Source organism: Mastigoproctus giganteus, chromosome 13 (genome assembly GCF_048544385.1).
Source record: "Mastigoproctus giganteus isolate SK-2022 chromosome 13, ASM4854438v1, whole genome shotgun sequence".
In the NCBI taxonomy this organism is placed as follows: domain Eukaryota; kingdom Metazoa; phylum Arthropoda; class Arachnida; order Uropygi; family Thelyphonidae; genus Mastigoproctus; species Mastigoproctus giganteus.
This window is the reverse complement of record NC_143587.1, coordinates 18,602,900-18,623,569: the sequence shown is the minus strand read 5'-3', so window position 1 is coordinate 18,623,569 and position 20,670 is coordinate 18,602,900. Positions and strand designations below refer to the sequence as shown.

Below are 20,670 nucleotides of genomic sequence, written 5' to 3'. Positions count from 1 at the left end.
TTGCATTAGCAACACTCCCTCTTGTACAGCAATAGACTGGTCTGTGACACTAGTGAAGGCTCAAAGGAAGAATCGATCAGCGTCGAGATCTCTTCGACTTCGAACGTGGAATGATTGTGGTGGCAAGTCGTGCAGATACCAGATTCTGGACAACAGTCAACGTGGTTAACTGGCTCATCAGCGGTCGAACAACCAGCTAAAAGATCACACGTGAGACACCATGTGTGGTCAACGTCCGTAGTGAGCGTTGTGCGTCTCGTCTCGAACAGCAGCGACACAGTAGTCGCCCAGTTAACCACCCAGTACAACGTAGGAACGGCAAGACTAATATCCACATGGACTTTGTGTTTAGTGTTACATGTCATGCCTGCGCCCTCGGGATTCCCCCCAACTCAGCAAGTCACATGGACAATGCACCGGACATTAGCTCGTATAGGCTATGACAGTTTACGGCCATTATGGGTGCCCGTGCTCACTGTGAGACACAAGAATCTGCACCTTGCATGGGCAAGTCGGCACCAACACTAGTCCACCAACATGAGAAAATCTGTCGCCTCGCCTCATTTCCAACTCTATCATGCTGATGCATGTATTCACATTTGGAGAAAGCACTATGAGGCCATAGCCCTTGATGCACTCTTGGTGTTCGTCAGGCTACAGATTATGGTGGACTGGACACGAGTGGTCTTATGTAGGGCGGCCCCTAAATGTTAGTTCAACTCCACCGTGATACTCTGTGATGATATAAGACTCTAAAATGGCCAGAAATGAGGTAGTGCTATGCTTGTGCAATATGTGTTGTATTTTTTAGTTGTTTCTGGCCATTTTGCTACTGGGAAGCAGTGATCACCAGGAAAGCTGCTTCCCAGTACCTGCCCACGAGGAGGCAGACCACAACTATGTAGGTGCTATCCTACCAAAAATATAGGACGAAAGGGATCCAGCATTCATAGGTGAACAAGATTCCAAACATATGATTGCCCGCAATCCCGTACCCCTGTCAACCCACGCTAAAGGCACCAGTAATCCTGCCTCAAAGGTCTGGAAATATTAAAATAAAAATGAGAAAAAAAATGAAATAAAATAAATTAGGTTAAAATAAAACGGTTAATAACCTTAAAATTTAAAATAAAACGTTTAATTAAAAGTAATAAAATTTATAAAAATGAAAATAAGTAAAATAATAATGACGAGAGGACCAAGGTGAAAAGAAAAGAAAGGGAAAAATTGAAGTCAGCTCAGGTGTCAGATTCTTTAGATGGCAGTTCAGATCAACTTCAGAAGAGTTGTCTCCAAACATCAGACATTGTAACCGTTAATGTGTTGAACTGTTTGGAGTTACATTATTGGACGATGCAATATTAGTAGTAGCAAGGGTCTTCTGGAGAAGAGCTGAAGGCCAAACTTTTGAAGGATTTGGAACAAGTGCTGATTATCTATAAAAAAAAAAAAAAAAAAAAAAAAAAAAAAGTTCTCTACCAGGTATAAATTAATGGGAGAAGAATATAACAGAGCCACAATTTGAACTTTCCAGTCCAAAGTCGTACAGCTTTGCCTTAATAGAGCCATGCCCTGTAATTAAATATGAGATGTACATCTTAGGGAAGAACCATGTTTTATTATTCTTATCAGCAGCAAAGGTAACATTTGGCACTAATGATATTAAGAGTAGGAGACCGGCAGAATTACTTAACAAGTACAGGTCACTGTTGAACAAAAGCCGAGAATTAGGGTTGAATTTGAAAGTGTCTGCAATTCTGCCCAGACACGATAGGAGGGAGTATATGATGAGAGCCTTGTCGATCAATTCGGCCCTGGAAAGATTGTGCAAGGCTCAAGGGGTAGAATTTTTTTCAGCCTGGACTGTACTTGTTAACAGGAGAGATTGCTTCTACAGGGATGGGATACACTTAAATAGAAAGGGTGCAAGAATATTTGCTGATGCTATCGAGGCTGTGTCAGGTGGGTCGGAAAACTGCTAGCTTGGAGGGGAGACAAAGACCAATAGATTGACAGTAGCCACTGGCAGAGGTGAAAGTGATTCTTGCACTGCTTCTATTAGAATGAGCAGAAGCCTGAAAAACAAGATGCTTGATATTTCGGAGACTGCTGGGAGCCATTGCGGTACAAGTAAACACATAGGTTGTGTTAGGGTAGCTAAGAATAGAAACAGGTGCAGGTATACTTGCGTGTACACCAATGCTAGGAGTTTAGTAAACAAATTTGATGAATTTGAGGTATTGCTCAAAACATCAAAGGCAGATATTGTTGGGATATCAGAGACGTGGTGTCACACGGATATAAGGGATGCAGAACTGGAATTTGGGGAGTACAACGTCTACAGAAAGGATAGACAGGATAGGAAGGGGGGAGCGGTTATGCTATTAGTTAAGAAACACATAAAAACCAAGGAAGTGAAGCCAGTCGACATCGCTGGACAGTGCAGTGTTGAGTCAGTTTGGCGTGCCATAAGCATTGGGAATAGTGCTATGGTTTGAAGACTGTTTTCGTGGCATGCTCTGGGTCCTCTGATCACCGTCAATTAACGGCTCGATGGGAATGCCTATCTTTCTATCGTCACCGACGAAGTATATCCCTTCATGATAACAACATAACCAGACAACTCCTGCATTTATCAACAAGACAACGCGCTATGCCACAAAGCCCGGAAGGTTATTTACATGAGAATTAATTTCCCATGGGCGCTCGATCTCACCCCAATTAAGCATATTTGGGACCTAAGGGAAAAGGAAATTCGTGGCTACGACCATCCACCTGCCAATGTGAGGAATTACTGGACATATTGAGCAAAACATGGGTAGTACTATCACAGGACATCCTGCAACGCCTTGTAGAGTCCATGCCAAGACGTCTACCCACGCGGGCCTTGAATTACGGAACGGAAGTTTCTATGAGTTATAAATATTAAATAACTGGTTATGCAAAACAAACAACTTTAATTTGAGTGGTGTCTCTATGGGCCCAATAATGCATCAGACCGCAGGAATTCCTACTCCACTTTTCCATCGAAAATTTGTCAGTGTGCTATACCTGCAACTGTGGTAATAAAACTAGCAAACGTCGAGTGTCATCGTCAGAAATAACGACCTTACTAATGGCTTGGCAGCAGTGAGTTCACTAGACGATGTTAGCAGCTGGGAAAAATGGGTCACGAGAGAACGGAGATGAAAATAAAGATTGTAAGGTCAAGAGTAGCAAACGAATCGAGACTTATTTATTTATAAACTCAGACATTTTTTTTTTAAATATATTTTTACAATAACCTTCCTGTTCCATGGAGAATGATCCGATTAATAACAGTAGCGTTATGAATTATTTATCATCTTGAATATAAACAAAAATGATTCTCTAGTTTAATTTTCAACATTACAAAATCTGACCAAAAGGACAGCCCGATATAATAAACAAGTTATGTACTTAATATATGCAGTTCGTTACTTTCAGGCACGTTAAAACACAGAAACTAAAAAAAAAGGCAGCCATTACTAACTAACTAGCGCCATCTACATTATGTAATAATTAAAACAGTAAAATTCATGATTTATATACAGTGTATATAAAAAAAAAGAGCAAAAACTAATGCGCGAACCGATGGACAGCTTACGCGATATGTATGAAAATAATAATTGTAGAATTTATATTGGTCTGGTTTTAATAAAACCTAGGAAGGCTAGACAAATCTAGTAGGGGAAATATAAAATGAAAATATATTCACTAGCAATCGAGTTATTACATGCGGACGGAGGAACAAAATAAATAATAACTGTGGGATTTCTATTTGTCTGATTTTAATGAAATCTGGAATGGTTCTACAAATCATCTTAAAAGGTCCAAACATAAAATTTCATCTACTGAGAGTAGAGTAGAGTATCACCTATTTTAGTGAAATTTGTAATTTCTCTAACAGAATTAAGTACAGTATAAAATTTCATAAAAATCCATCTACCTAAGAATCAAATCACATGAGGACGGACAAAGAGATAACTGCCGGATTTCTACTGGTCCGATTCAAGTGAAATTTGGGAAGATTCGACAAATCTTTCTAATAAAGGGAAATATAAAATTTGATGAAAATGCATCTAGTGGGAGTGGAGTTATTACACGTGGACAGAGAAATAATAATTGCCGGATTTCTATTAGTAGGATTTTAATGGCATTTGGGATGGATCGACAAATCGTCTTCTTCTTCGTGTGCCATCTGCACGCCTATGAATGATTTATTCTGTAGAAAAAATCTCGTCCAGTCTTTTATATTATCCATCCAGTTTCTTCCTCAGAATTCTCTCTTCTGGGTCAATTTAGGTATTTCATATTCTATGTGGACACAGTAGCCTGTTTTGAGTCTGCGGATTTTGTATAATAGTTTTCTTTCGATGTCACTCATTTGAAGGACATTATATTATTGGACATTATTTGATTTTCATCATTCTTCTCAATGCTCCTATTCTCAATATGGATAAAGTAAAAGATTTACTACATCTTTCTTGAGGGGGTCCATGTTTCACATCCATACACTGAAATGGACAAATCATTCTAGTAGGCCCAAATATAAAATTGCATGAAAATCAATGAAGTGGAGCCAGGTTATTGCGGATGGACGGGCATTGTGAAGACAATAAATGCATTACGCATACGCTTCTAATAATAGTGTATTCTTGTCGATGTTTCGAATCCAACGTTGGGTATTCGTTACTAACACAAAGTTGCGCAAGTAATAAGTCTCCTCTGTTGTTAAATATTAAGAATACACAATGCATTTTTTTCTCCCTCCTTTGGGAAGAAAAAAAAATTGTAACTGTGCGTTACTTTATTTATTTCGCCATTACAAAAACTGTGCACTTCCATTCCTAGCATTTGTTTCTTGGTCGAAATTTTATTATTTAAAACTATTTTTCCCATTCAATCGCATTTCAAGTCCTCCTAACAGAACGATATTATTGTGAGTGGTAGGAAAATTTCCTGGCATTCACTTCTTTGATTACTGTAGTAGAAACAAGGCAATATATCATTCCCTGTTACGACAACGTTGGAAATGGTGACCCAATTCTTTCAAACATTCTTCTTACCGCCTGAAGATGAACCTGCTACACATCTGAAGCTATTTGTATGTGGTCTCAATACAAGTTAGTTGTTTTGTGTGTGAGAGTAGGTTTGGTGGTATACAAAAAAAAAAAAATCTCTGTGCAGAGTCTATTTCTATAAAATGATTTACAGCAGTTTCTCCAAAACAACTAGGAATAAAAATTCAGTATTTTCTTTCCCATTCTTTTTATTATTTATTTATTTATTATTATTTTCATTTGAGTTTGTGAGAACCGATGAAAATAGTTTATTATTATTAGCATATGGCGCAAGGAAGCCCGAGGCTTATGCTGCACCAGTCAAAAAAAATTCCCGAGTTACCCAGAGAGAGAGAGAGAGAGAGAGAGAGAGAGAAGTAGAAAGAAATCACCAAGAAAGAGAAGAATGATTATTGTGTAACACAGAATAAATAATGACAAGTAAATAATCCACAGTAATAATGAATCCAGAGCGCACAGGTCTCTTTAATCATATTCGAGAAAAATGATGATATCCAGCTCAGGACCCCTGGGTGTGCCAAGCCCATAGCCCATACTCACCAGATGTGAGCCCGGGGTTTTTGCCCAGTATTTCAAATGACGATGTTCTGAGGCCATTAGATTTAATTATATTGTACATATAAATTGCGTGTGATTTTAGTATTAGTAGTTGCAAAAGTTACGCAATAAAGCAAGCTTATAGGGCAACAGCTATACATATTACAAAAAAAAAAAAAAAAAAAAAAAACATCTGTCCATCCCATCTAATAATTTGCACAATTCTTCCGTAAACTTGTTCAAACTATCCACCTCCATAATACCAGATCGAATTTTGTTTCAAAAATCAGTTGCTGTCTGGTTGAAAGCAAATTTCGGCCGATTTGCAATTGGTTTTATCCAAGATTAACCGGCTTTTGACAACTCGGCAATCTCCGAGCAGCATTTCAACTATAATCCCCGTTCCAGCGTTGAAATAATAGATCGGGATAATAATTGTCGCCACCTCTCGTGGTTAGAGGCCCTCCATACAACTGTGGCTGGTTCCACCATCAATCGTTATGCTGGAATCAGCATACATCCTATTATGGAGGCCGTTATTTTACAACAAGATGAGAGGTGGCGACCTAATAACTTCCCTAATGTACGTCGCAGCAACAACGCAAAGTCTAACAGTTAATGTCCTCTTCCGTTATTTCTGCCTTCTTTCTTTTCTTCGCCAAGAGCAGTCCACAGCTGGGTATCTGTACGCAAGCGCAAGGCTACCTTTCTGTATTATAGAAGACTACCTTTCTGTATACACTCATCAATTCCCATATTGTGGAAAGCCTTGCAGGCAACATGGCAGCAAATCCTTACTTTAGGCATCTAGTGGAGTCAATGCTCAAGCGAAAGCAGTGTTATCCGCGCGAACGATGGCACAACCGATATTAGGTAGGTGGTCGTAATTCAATAATTACTGAGTGCATAGAATTTTATTTGTTGAGCCGTTCAAAATTTCATTAAAATTGAACTAACATAAATCAGACAATTATTTATATAATTTTTTTTCTTCCTCATGTAATAACTATTTTCAGTTGATGGATTTTCAAGAAATATTATAATTAAGTCTAGTAGAAAGATTTGTAGCACCCTTAGAAATTTTATTAAAATCAAATCAATAGAAATCCAACTATTATTTCTTTTCCCGTCCGTCCGCATGTAATAAATCCAGTCCCACTAGATGCATTTTCACCAAATTTTATATTTGCCTCGTTTGGAATGATTTATTGCACTTTTTCCAAATTTCATTAAAATTTGGACTGATAGAAATCAGGCAATTATCATTTATTTATTTTACACACACTGGATGTGTGTAGCCGTTGGAAGAATTAATGAACAATGTGGCAGATGCTAGAAAAGAAATTCTTTCGGTTCGTGCATAACAGTCGTTGCTTTTCTCCTTTTTTTTTTTTAACATATGATGTTCATATGATGTCCAAACCTGATTGCGGCACCCCAGATTTAAATGAATAACTCCTACAACAGATGATACTTGCAGGAGAATAAGAAATAAATGAGATACCATCGTGATGAATGAACGTCTGTCCAACTACAGTGCGAGGGAACAGAAAGCATAAAAGGAAAATAAATGTTTCTTGAAAAATTAAGGTGAAACCCGCAAACTGATACTATGTTTGACACTCCTGTAGACGCCATCAATCGTGACTTTCATAACAACACAAAAGATGCCGCGCGAGTTTCCTCTACTCTGGTCGATGTCTGGAAAAGTGTTTCTGACAAGCCTAGTCTACAGGTTTCCTGCCCACTGGAAACACCCTGGTCACATTGCTAAGGTGTCTCACGACTAAAACACGTTACTGACTCAAATATGGGCGGAGGCAGTTGATACAATTGCCGGATAGACTGATTTTCCAAGAAAATTTTGAATTGCAATGAATGAATTCGAATTCTGTGAATAAAAAAAAAAAAGGAAATTCATCCGTTTTGGATGATAATCCGATTAATCTAATGCACTCGTTAAGAGGATAATCGAATTTTTAACCATATAAATGTAATAAAATAAGATGAAATGCCGGTTTGTTGTGGAATATTTCATCTCTAAATGGTAGAGTAGGATAGGACGAATTCTTAAAGGAAAATTTTACTAGATAAAAGTAGTAACAAAAATGGTTCTGTGTGTGTGTGTGTGTGTTCTGAGGTCGATTATCAGTTTGCTGGAAGAAAAACCCGAGTTTCCGGGAGAAAAAACCATGCTACCCTCACCTGAGACCTACTAATTCAGCCACGTTCTGAAAAAGACCCATAAATTTCTGATGAGTCCGGGACTCTAACTCAGGTTTTTTCCACCAGGTGTGGGGAGGACGGCAATCCTACCAACTGTGCTACGCACGAAGGACGTCTGAATAAGTCAAACGAAAGTGTGTGTTTGCACCTACATTGTGATTCAAAATTTGAGCAGTCCAAATATTAGTAATTAAAAGTTATTAATTCTCTTACTATCAGAGTATGCAATCATGTAATTATAATTAACTGGGGAAACAACTATACGCTGTTGGATAAGAGTTAATTATGGAGATTATTCAAGCGATTTGTTCTGGAAACTATAAACGTATTTGTTCCGGTGGAGGAGTTCTGTTAAAGTAAAATGCCCAAGTGGATGATAAAGAGGTTAGGGTTTCAATCGAGCGAAAGAAAAAAAAAAAAAAAAAGGGGATAGTTACACATGTAGCAAAACCACTGATGGGAAAAGACTGTCAAAATCCGGACTGTGGGGTGGGGGAACACTAACAAAGAGCGTAAAATGAAGTTCTTTTTCAACGTGAATACAAAACAAAAAAGAAAAGAGTGGATCAGACAGGGCCCTTAGTGGCCGCCGTACCTGAGTCAGGAGTGAGAGTGCATAAGTATGCGTGCTTGCTTTGAGTGGCCGGAGTTCAATCCCGTGACTGCTAAATATGGTGCTGTTTCTTACATTCTCTCTTTCTTGTGAACTCCTCTGACCGTGTAATCGTCCCAGAGTATAAACAGAAAATTTTATTTCTTCCAAGTGGAAAAGTCAAAAAAATCCAGCAGAAGTGGCAGACGAGTGAATATGTAATTTGTAACCACCTTTACAGTTGGAAGACCATTCGAATCATGATGGATCAGTGACAAGGAGCTGCAAATTAAGTAATACTTCAATCTCAGAGAAGAGGTAAGGCTCCAGGAGTGGAAGGTATACATCCTGTTACACTAAAAAAGGCTGCATTGGGGATGCTACTAATGAGATTCTCATTAGACGCCGGGACGATCTCCCCCTGGACTGGCGAAGCACTAACGTTTTCTTCCAATCCACAAAGAAGCTGCCAAAGACGAAATTGGGCACCTGTAGGCCAGTGAGTTTGACTTCGTTTGTGGATCACAGATCATGCGATACAAGACTATCTCAGTACAAATGGTATTCTTAATGGATCACATGAGTTTCTGAAGAGCAAGTCTAGCCTGACTAGTTAATTATTATTACAGAAGAACCAGGATCACAAATAGTGTGTCAGGAAATTCCAATAAATTTCTTGCCACAATATTCATTTGATAAACTGCCTGCGACAGTGGTCGAGGGGGAGAATTTGGTTTTATTCAAAGCGGAATTGGACAGCTACTTGTTAACTACAAAGAGGTCCTTTTTTTTTTTTTTGGCAGATACAAAAAAAGAAAAGAAAAAGTCAGCTCCCTTGCATCATTTAGCCATTACAATTACCTACATTACTAATGCCTATAATGATAATTAATTACAAATATTTTAATAAAAGTTGAAAGTATCCATCTTCTCCAATACACGCACTCCTCGTTATACTCTATACAGGGGAAAATGAGCACAGTGAAACAGAGTACAGTGAAAGAAATGCTTTAATTTCTTTGGACTCGGAGCAGACAGAAGTGGCTATCAGTTCGACTACTGCTAAAACGCCCTCGTATGAAAGAACAGTTGGCAGAATAGCCATCCTCTTCACACCGAGTGGAAAAGACCAGAGTTCGAGTTCGTGGGGAATTTCTAAGGGCTTTTTTTCACAACGTGGCTGAGTTAGTCGGTCTCAGGCGATGGCATCATGGTTTTTTCTGCCGGAACTCTGGTTTTTTATCCAGCGAACAGAAAATCGACCACAGAACACACGCACTTTACAGACAGTATACACGGAACAATATGGCCTTAGTTGCTGATGTTTTTTTTTTTATTCGTTTATTGCGGATGTTGAAGGGTTGCTAGTTTCATCATAAGGTATTTTCATAAAATAAATAAATAATCCATCTAAATTGAATAGGAGTTACAACAACAAAAAACGTCTATCCTATGGGCCCTAGGTTCACCTACTGGCTTTCAATTTTGACTATTAACGTAACACTCAAGAGGAACCAAGCTTCAATTCAATTGAATTGGAAAAACAAGCTTTCAATTCAATTAGAATCAGTGAAAGCGCGCAACCAGCGACAATAACGTAATATTTTTAGGCCCGTTAGCATACATGCTTAGTGTGACTACTGTCCCTCACCATGTCAGTCCATCCGTCCGTTCCCAATGTAATAACTCTACTCCTAATAGATGAATTTTCATAAAATTTAATATTTGGCTTTTTTTAAAAAATTTGTCGAGCTGTCCCAAATTTCATTAAAATTGGACTAATAGAAATTCCTTTATAATCTACTGTTTGCAGACGACCAGGTTGTGGTAGTACAGGATGATGAAGATGCAAATTATATGGGCAGAAAGTTACTAGAAGAATATAAAACATGGAGACTGATAGTTAATTTTAATAAGACAGTACATGAATCGAAATGAGGATGTTCTCGATTTTAGATGGAATACAGGTAGAAACTGCATAGCAATTTAAATACTTGGACGAAATTATTCAGGCTGACGGATCAGCTGTACAGGAAATTGAGAGAAGACTGGGTGAAGGTAGAAAGGTCATAAGTAATGCTCAATTCTGTGCTATGGAATAAAAATATCATTAAGAAAACTAAACGTCAAATATATAGTGCAATGTTACAAAGTATTTTATTATATCGATGCGAAACTTGGACCTTAAATGAAAGACGAAAAAAAAAACTGCTGGCTGTTGAGATGGATTTTTGGCGAAGATCGGCAGGAAATCCTAGGACTGAAATTTAGAAATGACGTGATAAGGAATGCAATGAACGTCCCAAAAAACGATCATTGATAAAATCCAGGAAAAAAGATTGGAGTGATTTGGCCATGTAAAACGAATGGATGATGACAGACTGCCCAGAGGAGCCACGGAGAAGGAAAAAGAGAGGAAGGCCAAGACGGAAGTGGATAGAGGGTGTGAGAACAGCTATGAATAAAAGAGGACCAGTGGAGAGAGATTGGGAAGATAGAAGAGAGTGGAAAAACAGAATAAAGGAATGACTGATGTTAGGTTGAGGATAGCCGTTGTAATAACGGAATAAATCCTAAGAAGAAGAAATTCGGCAATTATTTCTTTGTCCGTTCGTCTGCATGTAATAACGAGTCTCTCAATGGATGGATTTAAGAAATTTCATATTTCGCTCTTTTAAAACGATGTATTGGCCTATTAAATTTCATTAAGATCTAATCAATAGAAATCAGGCAATTGTTACGATTTTTCCCCTTACTATTCTTCCATATTCATATTTTTCCCACATCACAGGCTATCTACATACTGCAAACTGAAGAACTAGATGTTTTTAACGGCCCTTTGTGTTCTCGAATGAGAACACAAAGGGCGATGCAAGTCTTGTCAACGATGTTTTTTTAACGCCAGCAATACACCGATGAACCAAAACATTATGACCAGCGAGTCATTATGCAAATCGAAGCAACTGCAGGTGAACTACAGCGCGTGCGCGGGGTCTGGACACGGTATAAAAAACACCTGATACTGAACTCCGTTAATCAGTGTTACTCTTGTTCTTCAGATGGGAGAGATTCAGCTGACTTAAGCGAGTTTGACAAAGGCTAAATTGTAATAGCAAGACGACTGGGTCAGAGAATATTCAAACCAAAAAAAAAAAACCAAACTATTATATCTAGGCCACCCGAATAATTAAATTCATCTGTCGTGCTGTGTGTCTTATGTCTGTTAATTGCGTATGTTCTATGGGCAATTTGTTTTTGTTAGATGAAAAACCCCAGTTTCTGGGGAAAAACTATCTACGACTGAGACCGACTAACTCGGCCACGGAGTGAAAAAACTCATTAAAGTTCCTCGCGTCATCGACGGGATTCGAAACCGGGCCTTTTCGACCCGGTGTGGAGAGGACGGTGACGATACCACTGTGCTACCAGCGCAGGCAGATCATAGCATATCCGAAACGGCACGGCTGATGGGATGCTCACGGTCAGCCGTGGTTAGTACCCACCGTAAGTGGTCGGAGAAGGGAAAACCTACGAACCGCCGGCGAGGTGTTGGACGACCGCGGCTCATCGATGTTCGAAGTAAGCAAAGGCTCTCCCGGATGGTACGTAGCAACAAAAAGGGAGACTGGCACAACTCACCGGGTAATTGGAATGCATGTGACAGGAGTAATGTCACAGCACACCGAACGCTGCTGAAAATGGGGCTGCAAAGCCACAGGCCGTTTTTTTTTTTTTTTCGCTTTGCAACGAAGGGCATCCAGTTCTTTGTTTCTTTTCTTTTTTTGTGTCACCAATCTTACCTGTTTCAAGAAAACAGGTTACTTTTCATGTAATTCTTGATTTATTTGGTACAACTGCATCGGGATATTTTTTTATTTTAGATGCATCAGCATCTTTTTTGTGTCACCAATCTTACCTGTTTCAAGACAACCACGGTTCACCGGCGACAGCGCCAACAATGGGCACTCGAGCATCGAAACTGGACCTTGAGTGATTGCAAGAAGGTCGTCTGGTCCAATGAATCATGTTTCTTGTTGCATGTGGACGGCCGGGTACATGTGCGTCATTTACCTGGAGAAATGATTGCGCCTGGATGCACCATGGGACGAAACCAAGCCGGTGGCAGCAGTGTCATGCTTGGGCGACGTTCTGCTGGGATACCCTGGGTTCAGTCATCCATGTACCAGGCACTCTGACGTCTACTACCTACCTAAACATTATTGCAGAACATGAGGAAGACTTCCAGGTATCTCCCTGGCCTCCAAATTCCTCAGACATCAATCCCATCGAGCATCTGTGGTTTGTGTTGGAACAGCGACTCCGATCTGCGGCGTCTCAACCACGGACCTTACAGGAGTTAAAGGAGTTGAAGGATCTGCTGGTTACGTGTTGGTACCAGATACCACAAGATCCATTTTGAAATCTTGTCGCGTCCATGCCTCGCCGGGTACGAGCTGTTTTGGCTGCACGTGGAGGACCAACATCATATTAGGTAGGTGGTCATAATGTTTTGGCTCATCGGTGTACATGTTAAAATCTTCCAAGTTTTTTTTTCGCTTTGCAATGAAGGGCATCCAGTTCTTTTGTTTCTTTCTTTTTTTTTTTTTTTTTTTTTGTGTCACCAATCTTACCTGTTTCAAGAAAACAGGTTACTTTTCGTGTAATTCTTGATTTATTTGGTACAACTGCATCGGGATATTTTTTATTTTGGATGCATCAGTAACCACAGCCATACTGCCATGTATTCTGTGATCGATCTGCTGTTCTTGATGAAAAACCCGAGTTTCTGAGTGGAAAAAACATGCTACCCTCGCCTGAAACCGACTAAATCAGCTATACTATGAAAAATACCCATAATTCCTTGCGAATTGACGGGATTCGAACTCAGATGGTTTCCATCCGGGTGGGGAAGGCTGTGATACCAAGTGTGGGCTGAAATGTCTTGGCAACTGCAATATTTTTAAGAGGACGAGCACCAAACCTCCCAAGTACTCATTTTACAAACAACTTAGATTTACTTTAGATACACTATGAGCCATCATGAAAATAAAACTTTTAAGGAAGAATGCGCTGCATCCTACTATTTAAATATTTTTAAGGAAGTTGTAAACTTCGCAAACGAAGTTTCTTTAAAATGCAATTAAAATAAAACCATTATTTTTAATTGCGATACTCAAGCAAGAAGTTTTCCTTAATTGTATTTGTATTTCTGCAAATGCGGAAGGTGTGATTCGTTTTCATACTTATGCACGATTCGAAAAAGTCTGTTAAATTTGGTGGTAAATATCTTAAGCCCACTGAGGGAAACAAAAAACCACAGAGAGAGAGAGAAAATTTAATGCTAATTAAATATATATATATATATATATATCAACATAACAGTTTTGAAATTAAGTTTCAGGAGTGAATCCATTGCACGCATGTCATGGCACGTAGGGCCATGATGGAACTTAGCGTGGCAGCTGACTTTAGCGAATATTTCCTTTTACAAGGTCATTTGCGTATCTTGGTCGTTCGCAAACAGTCGAGTTACAACTGTTCTGCTGTTCAGGACGTTTTAAATAAGTGATAGAGCAAAGCTCTATATAGAATGATTTTCTATCTCGCTTATGTTTTTCACTGGTTTGTAAGATTTGGGGATGGCCATGAGGCTTTGGAAGAAGAGAGTTCTAACTTTAAAAACGACTGAAAAACTTCAGTCGTTTTTTGGAGTTAGTTTTTGGATTGCGTCTGATCCGATTAGATCCGACCCATTGAATGACATCCAATGAGGGAAGAACAACTTCATTCATTGGAAGTTGTTCTTCCATCATTCATTTCTTGGTCCTCAAAATTAAATCCGCACTGAAAGGACAATGATGAGACGGTTTAGAGGACATTAAAAGAAATGTAACAAAGGAATTGGTTGGGCAGTCAGTTCATATGAGTTTAAGAAATGTTTTCAACAACTCTACGATCTCATAAGTGTGTAGCTGCTCAAGGTGATAATGCTGAAAAATATTAAAGCCTTTTATCGATCTTATCGTCTAGTTTTCTCTAAAACTGACTCGGTTCAGGGTCTCACTCAGTGTATGTACACTGAGTGGTCACTTTATTAGATATTTTGATCCTTTTAGAGAAACAGAGCACTTCATTGGAATTTCAGAACGTATAACTAGTCATACCATGTTCCAGATGGGATATCGCAGCCGACGACCAAACCAGATAATACTCCTGTCAGCAAAACACAAAAAGGTGCGGTTGCAGTAGGCTCAAGAAACACTGACAGTATAGAGTGGACAATTGTTGTCTGGTCTGATGAATCCAAGTTTTCCTGCAGTTTCACGCTGAGTTCATGGATCTATCTTGCCTGGAGTCAGGAATGCAGGCTAGTGGCGGGAGAATGGTGTAGGACGTGTTTTTGAAGTGTACATTAGGTCCCTTGATACCAGTGGAGCACCATTTAGATGCCGGATTATCTGTAACCGTTTCCGACCTGGCGCGTCCCTTCATGGCTGCAGTGTATCCATCTGCGAATGGAACCTTTCAACAGGATGTGTCATGTTACAAGGACAGGATTGTATGGCATTGGTGCTAGGACCATAAAAGTCAATTAAGTTTACAGCAACGATCTCTCCAATTATCACATCTCAATCCAACTGAGGTCCTGTGGGATGAGGAAAGAGCTCTTTGGAGTAGAGTTCTGGAACAACTATGGAAAGCAATTGGATCAATATGATTCAGCATCCCTATAATACGTTTTCGATACCCCTTTGAGTTTAGGACACGAAGAACCAGACTGTTCCACTGGCTAAAGGGAGACCTCTAGCTATTAGTTAGATGTAACTAACATAGTGACCACTCAGTATATATTATATTTACAATATAGAGCAACTGAATCATTCGCGGCTACAAGGCCAGGGATTTTAAAGTAAATAATTCGTTGTAGAGACAGAATCCAACATGAAGGTCGAGACAAGAAACGAGAAAAAATAGAATGCAATAAAACATTTAAAAAGAAGAGAAATATATCCAATTAACAACTTAACATGAAAAGGAAGTAACGAGTTCTGTTTTACTAAGAGCCCAGAGCTTATGACGAGCCCAGTTTATGGATATACCGCTGGGATATCTCATGGCAACTTGCAATCTGGAAAGACTTGGTTAATATTCATCATGTAAACAGCAACACGCAGAGAAAGATCACTAGACAACCAGAATTTTATTTCCTTATTACGAATAAACTAAATGTGAAAAGTGGTAATTATGCGTGCGTGTTATGCACTAGGAGGCACTGCTGATCAAGTTCCACTGGAGTGTTTGAGAGCTGTCAAGTAAAATAATTACCAGATTCTTGCCAATTAAGACGCACAACACATACAAACACGGAAGCGTGGGCACTGAGAGTAGAAGAAACACCATCGACCACACTTGAAGTCGAATATCATTACTTATTTACAAAAAAACAAATAATAGTGGAAGGATTCGAACAGATAATACCAATTCTATAAACTGGATGATTAAAATAATTTCAATAATCGATGATGAATGATTGGATCACTAATTAAATGGCATTTCCTCCAACCTTTGGAAATAACTTTCACTGCTCACGGTATACACGTATATTTGAACGCACTGCTTCCAAAATTGCATCAGTGTATTAATTACCAAACTTGACTGTTTTGAGAATGCGAAGCAAACTTAAGGATCCAACACTGGCTCAAACCAAGATTCAAGACTGCAATTAAGTGACCTGGACGATCAGTCAAAAACACTAGGCCCTGTCAAAGGATGGTCGCACATCACGTCCTATACTAGATGCATATTCATAAGTATTGAAACACCCACACCCTGGCGGTAGACAGTTGGTAGACTTACCCTCTTCCCCACGCTGGGCGAAAAATACTAGAATTTCAATCCCATCGATGGTATGAGGATTTTTTTGGGGGGAAGGCCTTTTTCACAACGTAACTGAGTTATCTGGTCTCAAGCGAGGGTAAAATGGTTTTTTCTTGCGCGAAAAACCAGCTTCCTGGTTTTTCGTGTGAAACAGCAAATGGACCACAGAATACACAATTTACAGACATACTATTGAACATTCAGTTAAATACACAATTCTTTGTTCGTAATAGTAAATTGCAATGAATGGCATCGATTTAATTGTATATCATATTGTGACTACCTTCACAATCAGTTTTCATGTATTGCACTACTTCGAATTAGTAATGCTTCACCAATGGAGAAGACTACTGTTACTTATTCTCAATGGGTACCATCACCCAGACGCGTTCAAGGCTTGTTGGCCTATCATAAGTGAGTGGGCAGGTACCCTGGTGTTACAATCATGGCAACCCAGTTATGACGTATAACTCCACAATGAGATGCCAAAGGGTGTACGTAGTAATAATTGCTACAGAGATACCATATACAGCACAATATGGCCTAAGTCGCTGATGCCAACAACAAAAAACCGCACACAGGGTGTTTTAATTAAAAAGCACCGAGGTCTAGTGCTTATTTTTACGAGGAGGCCATGCCATGGTGCACCACCATCACACTGGAGCTTACATGTATGCGATTTCTGCAATAAAAATTTCCTAACTGATGGATCGGCTGGGATGGTCCCATTGCATGGCCTTCTCGTTCCCCGGATATCATACCTATGGATTTCTTTGTATGGAGCAACGTAAAGGACATGGTGTATACAAAAAAAAAAAAAAAAAAAAAAAAACCAAAAGTGAACAAGGTAACAAAGTTAAAAGATGGGATTGAACAGCCAGTGACTCCCATTTCTCAAAAGAGGCTTCACAATATTTGGGATGAAATCGGCTACAGTCTTGACATTCCACGTGCTACCAAAGATGCCCACGTGGAGGCTTACTGGAATGCGGCTGTGTGATAATAAATTCTTTGAGTTGTTTTATAAAATGCAGCAAAACGTTTTACAATACCCAATGAAATAAAATTTTAATCAAGCTTCAATAATCATGTGAATAATTTATAGGGCCCTGTAATTCTAATGCAGTATTTTTTAGTGATGTCGCTTTTGAAGAACTACGCATATATAGAGAGAAAGACTTAAAAATAAAAAATAAAAAAGTATAGGGGAGGAGAGTAATAATTATTACAAAGCTGTAATTAAACTAAATACTAAGTTTAGAGAACGTAAAATTATAGTTTTATTAAGTGTTCTATAAAGTTATCTTAGTAATTAAGTGATAACAAGACAACTATATTTCTAGCAATCACAGAAAATTAAAAAAAAAACAAAAAAAAACACTATTTAATAAAAAAAAATCCAGCGCCCCTGAAATGTAACGCAGTGCATAAATTAACTAAGTTAGTTTAAACAAATAATTTTAAAAATGTCTGCAATTTAAAATAAAGAACGAGTATACGAAGAATGGAATTTTAAACTTCTCTATTTAATAAAAAATAATTTCAAAATAAAAGTTTAAGGATGAAATATAAATTAAATACACGGTTTATTTTGAAAATCTGGAATAGGTTTATTTTTGGAATACTCTCGTTAGTTTCCTGACATGAATCTGTCAGCGTTGGATCAAATTACATCGGAAAGAAATATAAAAGACCATCTAATCTTCTAATATAGTAGACCATCTAAATATAGATAACCATCGTTAATCTTCGACAAAATGGAACGAGTCCTTGCTTCAGATGGTAAAGGTATTTTTAATTTAGGTGGATTCGGCATACGTGTACCATATTCCACATACCAGAGCGCTTGCTTCTTATTAAGGGACTATTTATTGCAGCGATAAGCGGATGGATATTGGATTAAATGATTTATGGTAATTAACGTTCACAAAATATGAAGATTATAATGTTTGTGGTGCTTAATCTTCCCGTCCTTCCATATTTCTTTGAACATACATCCGTCTGAAAGATATATTTCTTCCCAAATCGACATTATAACAAAAAATGTTCTGAAAAATGTACAGAAAGTAATGTTTGCAGTTTCAGTGTGATTTATGGCATGAGGGGGTAAGTTTGTTGATGTTCATAATCCTGCATACAAGAGCTCATGCAAGGATTAGAAATATTGCTTTAGTCGGAACTTAAATACTTATGTTTATAACAAGGTCAGATCTCCCACTTATGTGTTATGCAACAGTAGGCTCTCGATTATCCACAGCGGTTTGAAAATAAATTTTGATAATCGAAACCAAAATGAGTGATAAGTGGAGAACCACCAGATTTCTGGATATGTAATTATTGCCTTATAAAAAATTAGACCCTACCTCTTTTAAAATGCATAGAATACAATTCGTACCGCACGAGAAACAGAAATTTATGTTTCAGCAAAAAATTGGCTAACGGTATCTCTCGATAAGAGGTGTGGCAATAAAGTTCGCGGACTGGTGTTGTTATGGTCATGTTCGATGAGTATTAAAATAAACAGAAGTGGTATGTTGTAGTTCGAACTTCCTCCAACAGACGGTGTTACAGAAACTGTTTATGGTGATGAAACATTACGTCGTACCAGTGTGCCAAGGGTTTATAGGCCACTTGGTCATCACGAACATCCTCACGTGTCTTTGAACCGCTTATACCATTGAATGGTATAATGGGAGACAAAGACAAACGTGAGGATGTTCGTGATGAACCAAGTGGCCTATAAACCTCTCGAAATGAGGACAGTTGCAAAAGTTCGGAAATTGTGGTAAGAGATCGTCGTTTGGCCCTCAGAATAATGGTTGATAGGTTGGATATGAATAAGGTGAAGATTAGTCAAATTCTGCTTTAAGATTTGGGGGTAAGGTCTGTGAAAAAACTGTGTGGTACAGCTTCGCGATTGAGCAGAAGCAACGAAGCGTGTCTTCACATTAATAACACATCATCTAGACTTGTCAAGACAATCCTAATTTCCTCGACTATATTACGACTGAAGATGAGCGTTGGGTGTTACAGTACAAAGCAGAGACGAAGCGTCAGAGTATGCAGTTGACTTCAAAATCATCACCAAGGCTCAAAAAATTTCGTTTATAGAAATTGAGGATTAAGGCATTGCTAATCATGTTTTTTGGCAAACAGGGTGTGATTCATAAGGAATCTGTACCTGAAGGAGAGAGTCAATGCTGTTCTCTACATATAGGTGCTTCAAAGACTATTGAAGCGCATTTCTCGGGAGTGGTCGTAATTTCGAGAGAAAAGTAGCTGGTTCTTGATGCACGTCAATGCTCCCACTCATTCCGCACTTGTGAAGACGAAACGTGGCAGTGCATAGATCAACCATTCACCCTACTTCACCGATCTAGCGCATTTCCTCTTTACCAAGGTGGAAACTTCCCTCAAAGGAAAGAAATTTCTGGATGTTGAGGAGAAAGAAAATGTAACCGCCGAAATGCATATAATCTCTTTGGATGGTTTTGCCCGACTCCTTTTAGAATCTTTTAGTAATTGGTGCATTCAATCAGCTGGTGATTACTTTGAATAAAAATAAAAGCATTTCTGAGCTCCTTCACTTTCTATTCCTCTTATTGCATCAGTCCAGGAACTCTACTGCCATACCTCGTACGTATACTTTTGTAACCGCTGTGAGCTGACAAACAGCTGTACGATGGATGGATTTAACGTTTACGTAGCTTAGAGGAAGTGGTTATTTTTAAATCGATAGACACACAGCACTGTTTTCATTTGTAAGACAATTTATTGCATTATACATTTGTTGATAAACCAGCTAATTTGAAACTGTGGCGAGAAAAACTCGATTTTTCTCCAATTTTTCCCCCCCTCATTATGGAGTTTAGAACACGTCAGAATAGTTTACACATACTTCTGAAACGTCATGTATACTGTTTTTTGTTGATAGCAACATTATGATGGACCTACTCTATTCATATAAATCTTAATCATTACATGAAGGTATTTATGTACAAGCGTATTGACTGTAATTGCTTTAAAACGTGTATTAACCAATCCAAGGGATGAAATCACCTACGTCATGAAGGTAATCTTGAAAATGATTTCGTAAGACGATATATTAGTTATCCTTATGCAAAACATAAATCCTAAATACCAAAGTAAAAGTTTCCAATAAACGTAAATAAGGATTATAAACAGAAAAACAAACTGTAGCTTGTTTCATTTTTGTGCAAACATCCCAACCTCATGGGAAGTATATTCACATGGACTAATATGCATATTGTGCAGGGCCAAAAGTTCCAAATAAATCAAGTGGGGAAATCTGCTCCCACTGCCTGAAAGCGGCTG

The 20,670-nt window shown here is 38.5% G+C and overlaps 1 protein-coding gene across 1 annotated transcript in view; it reads right to left on the bottom strand.

Moving 5' to 3' along the window:
• Positions 1–365, bottom strand: part of olf186-M (Ki-ras-induced actin-interacting protein-IP3R-interacting domain olf186-M) — a 159,413-nt gene extending 159,048 nt beyond the window's left edge. The window contains exon 1 of the mRNA XM_090387893.1: positions 140–365. Within this exon, the coding sequence (XP_090244019.1) occupies positions 140–365 (226 nt within the window). The remainder of the gene's footprint in view (positions 1–139) is intronic.
• Between the last annotated feature and the right edge of the window lie 20,305 nt (positions 366–20,670).